This window comes from Notamacropus eugenii, chromosome 2 (assembly GCF_028372415.1).
Source record: "Notamacropus eugenii isolate mMacEug1 chromosome 2, mMacEug1.pri_v2, whole genome shotgun sequence".
Classification (NCBI taxonomy): domain Eukaryota; kingdom Metazoa; phylum Chordata; class Mammalia; order Diprotodontia; family Macropodidae; genus Notamacropus; species Notamacropus eugenii.
Genome location: NC_092873.1, coordinates 514,190,445 through 514,196,444, shown reverse-complemented (window position 1 = coordinate 514,196,444; position 6,000 = coordinate 514,190,445). Strand labels below are relative to the sequence as shown.

General features: G+C 47.3%; 1 protein-coding gene across 3 annotated transcripts in view; it reads right to left on the bottom strand.

The window, feature by feature from the left end:
- Positions 1-2,691: 2,691 nt before the first annotated feature.
- Positions 2,692-6,000, bottom strand: part of TCEANC2 (transcription elongation factor A N-terminal and central domain containing 2) — a 30,447-nt gene continuing 27,138 nt past the window's right edge. For all 3 annotated transcript variants that reach the window (XM_072649533.1, XM_072649532.1, XM_072649531.1), the window contains one exon: positions 2,692-3,713. In XM_072649533.1, coding sequence (XP_072505634.1) covers positions 3,525-3,713 — 189 coding nt within the window. In that variant the 3' untranslated portion in view covers positions 2,692-3,524. The remainder of the gene's footprint in view (positions 3,714-6,000) is intronic.

The following is a 6,000-nucleotide window of genomic DNA, read 5'->3' as shown; positions in this document are numbered from 1 at the left end:
AAGACCATTGCATGGGGTGGATGAGATGATAATGGACAACATGAGAAGGCCAAGGCATTCAATTCTCCTTTTCCTGTCTCTGTGTCGATGCGAATCACTTTTGGACTGGAAGTCACCAAACAAAAGTGATTCACAGAGAACTGATACCCAAGATGAGGAGATGATGAGACCCCACTCTGCATCCTTGAGGAATTAAGTCATCTAGCAAGACATCCTTGCACCCTCAAGCAAGTGGCAGGTGTGACAGCTGAGTCACTGACTAGGATATGTGAAAGGTTGTGGAAAATGGAGAATTTACTACAGGAGTAAAGAAAGACAAATGTTCGGATTTTTTAAAAAATCAAATATTGGGAAATGAACAGTCTGCTCAAAATAGAGCCATGAGCATGACTTTGATCTCAGGGAACATTAAAGAATAGATCCATTAAAGTCAGGTCAGCAAGAGTGTGTTAAGCACTGACTATGTGCCAGGTACCGTTCAAAGTCCTGGACACAAAGCAAAGCAAAAAATAATCCCCACTCTTGGGGGGGCTCACTGCCTGCTGGGAAAGACAACATGACAAATGGTTAGATGGGGTAAACTGGAGATAAGAGCAGAAAAAAGGCAGCAGTCTTAGGGGAGATCTCAAATGGCTCCTTGTAGGAGATGGGATCTGAAAGGGGACCCAATGGCAAGGATGATTAGGTGACATCTTGAAAAGGAAACTGTCAATGTGTGATCCCATCAGGAACATGTCATAACAAACTAACCTTATTTCCTTTTTCACAGGATTATTAACCTGCCAGATCAGGGAAATGATGGCACTGATTCAATAAAGTATCTCATACTCTTCTTGTGGAAAAGACAGAGATGAAAAAATGACTGGCTCAAGGTCAGCCTGGTCAGACTGCATCCAGAGGCTTGTGTTTGCAGGAACGCCTGAAGGGTGGAAACCTGGAGAGCTTCCTAGAAGGGTTTCAAGATGGGGGCATAGACCTAAGTAGGCAGATGGGTAGCCCAGAGAAGGCTCAGAGAGCCCCTGAGAGATGCTCCTGAAAGGCAGTCACATGGAAGGTAGACTACTCTTGTCCAGTTTGGCCTTGACTAGCCCAAAGTCCATCTGAAATGAGAATTCTCTCCCTTGATACTGTTTCTCACAATTGATTTTTCAGGCTCACCAGCAGTTGCCTCGACTTCTCCTGGTTGCCCCTGCACACATCCCACAATCATTTCCTGGTTTACAGAAACTAGTTTGTTCCTTAGATTCTTGAAGTTGAGCAAAGGTCAAGGGTGGCCTCCGGTGAGATAGGCTGGGGCCCTGCCAGCCCCCAATCCATGCTGCTCCACACGACCCATTGGCCCGGCTGTCTCCCTATGGCAGATGTTATCATAGGGACTCTTTCAGAGATGTCTCAACCATATGGTGGCTGTTTGGTATTGACAACCCAGAAGGAAAGTCAATTATTGGCCCACGTCCACAATCAACACAGAGTCATGAGTCACCCTTTGCCAGGGCTCCCTTTTTCCCAGTTTCAGTCTCTTCACAAAAGGGTCACTTGATAATGCACTTCCGAGTGTGTGTGTGTACACGTGCAGTGACCAGATGCATCTCTGAAGCCAAGAGGAAGCCGACAGACTATAGCAGGAAGGGCTGAAGTTAAGACACAAAAAACAATCACAAAGCAGTAGGGTGCAGGGTGCAGGAGAAATGCTGGCTCTGAATATTGGCTGAAATATTCAGTGTGGATAAGTTACTAGACCTTTTCAACTCAGGCTCTTCCTCTGTAAAATGAGGATTAGGATTCTTATAGGATGTATGCTGTAGGGCTGCTGTAAGGGTAGTAGCTGTGATTGTTAAATAAACGTGAGTTAGATGGCTTAACTGCTATCTGCCTGAGTTTCCTCATCTGTACAACAGGGACAATAACAGCACCAGGGGTGTTGTGAAGATCAGATGAGGACATATTGGTAAAACTCTGATATAAATACTAGCTACTAATAGCACAGCATGGTGGCTAGAGAGTTGTCTTTCAAATCAGGAAGAGCTGGATTCAAGTCCTGCCTCTGATACAGACTGGTAACCCTCAGAAAATCCCTTCACCTTTTGGTGCACTGGACAGATCTCTAAGACCACAAGCAACAGAGATGGTGCCGACTTGCATCGGGAGAGGAAAGGCCTCATCTGAGAGGTCCCTGGACCAGTGAGAGCACAGGTGTAGGCCCTCTGCTTATTCAATAAAGTCACCCCCCTACCTGAAAGGAGTGAGGATGGATGGAGAAGCTCACCAAAGGAATCCTGGAATTCTGCATCCAACGCATTGGTTCTGCCCCCAAAGACAGGTGCACACACTAATAAATGTCAGGATGAACAAAAACATAATTCAAAGACTTATTCAAAGATTAGGCACCTACTCTAGGCAAGGCAACTCAACTCCAGGGAACCTAAACCATTTCTAAATCTGGAAAAGAGCTGTATAATTCTTCCAATCCAGACCCAAGCCCAAGCCTGAAGCTGACCCACACATCTCTCCATGTTCCCTGAGCCTAGGAGCCCTATTCTGAGAGGATTCAGGAACGTGTGGCAAACACATCTCTGACGTTCTGTATGCAGTGTCAATACTATGGAAGGATTTTCACTCAAAGAATTAAAAGGGAGACACCAGTATACACTTTCTGTCCAATATGCTTTCCAAGGAAAAAGTCAACATTCCTATATTTTAAACCACATGGTTTATTATCACACTCTTAAAAAAGGCAAATTGCATTTACATAATCACTCAAGGAGTCTCTTGTAGTCCAGTCATGATTTGCTAAAATAGATTTTTCTCAACCAACTTGTTTAGAGAGAGATTTCATTATCCACCTTCTATCTATCTCTGAAGTCTAACAGCCAGGCATTCAAATAAAGCATGAGGTCTGGCTGCTTCAGGCCACAAGCTCATTAGATGCCCCAGCATGGGGGCTTCAGAGACCAAGGCTGAAGGTGTTCAAGGGAGAGCTGAAACATTCAGATAAGTACAATCAGGGAAGAGGGGGGGCATTGGTGGGTTCCTGCAGACTTACCCCTGGCATACAGTAAAGAGAAGACAGATGGGTGAGTTCTGAGAGCACAAGGGCTATCTAAACACTGGGGGACATCACCAAGCACGGCAGTAATTGAGTCTCAGTTACCTGCGGGGTGGTGGAAGAAGGGAGAGAGGCATCATTGGCCCAACAGGAGAAAGGAGTTGAGAGGCCTCCTTGGCAAGTCCACAATAAGCCCCATCACCCTCCTGGCCTAGTTTTGTGATCACAAACATGGTGCTTCGAGGGTCCTGGGGCGCCACTGATGCTTTCAGACAGTGGCACTTGTTATGGATAATGATGCCGGGCCCATCCCCTGTTGTTCTTCATGCCCTCCTTCTGAATGGAATGGCACTTGGAGAAGGCTGATGGCGGCTGGGTCTCCCCCTCACCCAAATTCAAAGAGGCCTTTGAAAAGAAGGAAGCGGCTAGCCTTCGGTGGGCCTGGAGCTGCTCCCCGGGGTCTGGGCAACTACGAAGGTCACTTTTTGTAAGTCTGCACCAGCGTGTTGACTGGTAGCGAGCAGCTCTTGACCTGAGCTCGAATTTCAGGTCGGTGCTTTAATGTAAAGACCAGGGCTCTCACTGTCCGCCGATAGGGTCCATTAATGAGACGGGAGCAGAGATGAAAAGCTTCACGCTCAATATTTTCAACCAGTGGGTGATCCATCTAAAAAAAACAGCAAAATTATCAAATGAGGGCCTTCCGTTTCATAAGGATTAGAAGCAGTAGAGACGAGAGCTTGGGGGCTCAGAGGCCTTCATTAATCAACTTAAATTCAAGGAAATCTACTTCCTGTCACAAGAGAAACAGGAAGAGCAAATTAATTCCACCCTGGCAATTAAGGAACAAGGCCATGTGCTATGTGACAGAGACCTCATTCACAACCCCAGCTGGGTGGTAATATTTGCCATTATAACAGGAAACTTGCCTGAACTAAGTAACTGGTCCTACGGCCTGTAACTAACTCTGCAAGCTCAGGAAACCACTAGGATAATACTGGATATTCTAATCAGGACATCAGTGTCATTAGGCCACAGGACCTCTGGGGGGGAGGGGGATGTTGAAATACATCAGTGTTGATCTGGGAGGCCTGAGGGTACAGAGCGCCCACAAAAGCCCTGACCGAGAATCCCCTCCCCATCAGCCAAAGGGGTCAACTAGCCTTTACTGGAGGGCCCTGAGGAGGGGTCCACCTCTGATGTTAACCATCACCCCATGTCTAGCGTCCTCTCAAATGTGCAGTGATTCCTCACAAGACGCCTGAGTGAGAGATACTCCAAGCATTAGCACCGCTATATTTCAGGTGGGGAAATCGAGGATCGAAGGGTGACTTCCCCAAGGAGCCAGAGTTCAGTCCCTCCACACTGTGGTCCTCTCCTGTGCAGGGAGTCCCTGCCCTGGACCTCCACGTTCCCTGCAGCTGATCTGGGCTGTTAGAAGGGAGGCTTCTGGAGGGCAGGGGCTGGCTTTCTGGCACAGGAGGCCTAGTTCATCACAAGCACTTACATACACGCTCTATCTGTCTGCTTATAAATATTTAACTGACATTTAAGCTAAGTATCAGACCCTGTGCTAAGCCCTGGAAAACTGCAAAGTCCAAAGACAATCTTTTCCCTCAAGGAGCATATAACCTAACGGGGGAAAGGATGTGTTAGCAACTATGAACAAACAACCTGGAGACAGGGTAAACACATGATAATCAATAGGGGGAAGGGATTGGGAAGGCTTCCTGTCAAAGAGATGGGGCTTGAAGGAAGCCAGAAGGCAGAGATGAACCTCAGGCAGTGGAGGACACTCAGTGAAAATGCCTGGAGTCAGGAGACTAGGGGGTCATGTATGAGGCTCTCTCTTCCCCTTCCCTCTGTCTCTCTATGTCTCATCCTATACCCTTCCTCCCTTTCCTCTTTTCTCCTCATCTTTCATCCATTATCCACCCATCATCTACCTATTCATCCATCCATCCATCCATCCATCCATCCATCCATCCATTTGTTGGACTGAGCCATTCAATCCTGACCTCAGGTTTGGTGTTCTTTCCAGAACTTCACATGGACATCTCCCTCCCTCTGGGCCCACTTTGTTTTGAGTTGGGGTTTTTTGGGGGGGAGGGGAACGAGGAAAGCAGTGCCACTTTTCATCATACCAGGCCACAGTCTGTCATTCTATAAGATCTTCCTGTTGCTTCAAGCTCTGCCCTCAGGGTGGGAATGTCCCCTTGATAAAGAGGGTCAGGAAGATATTGGAGCAGAACACAGGGAATTAAGCCTATTTTGTACACCAAATTGCCATGATATAATCTTTCAGATAAACATGATTTACTATTTAATATATTAAAGGGGAAAAAGCATCATCACCATAGAAAACTGTTCACAGCATCTATGTTCTCACTGCAGGGAACACCTGGGTTTTCAGAAAATTCTGCTGTGCATGTTTATGTAAATAAGAACCTTTTGGTCCTAAAACTCAGTCTACCTTAGAAACATTAGGTCTACTTGCCACCAGTGCAACGCAGCATCCTCACATGCCAACCGCTGCTAAATCAATGCCCCATCCCTTCCCAACCACTGCAGAAGCCAGCTTGGCTGGGGCAGGAGAAGTCTGGAGACTCAGGTACAGCCAGCATGGCTCTTGCTTGGTCTGGCCTTGCCCTCTGTCCTCCCTGAGGGGTTAAGATCCTCTGTGGTTGGGCCAGGACTGGGGCTGCCCAAAAGCTGGCTTTCCTTGACTATGATTGATCCTAAGTCTGGACTGCAGATCTTGATCTGATTCTCCAGATGTGATGTTCCAGACCTGGGCCAGACTTCCTCTGGCTGTTTTAAACCAACCCCCCTGTTCTGACGTCTGGACCAGCTGAAAAGGGTAGCCCCAGCACTAAAGGATGGCAGAGGAAGGGCACTGCTCACTCAGCCTGGCGCTCACACAGCAGGGTCACTAGAAAATACCTTTTCAGAGG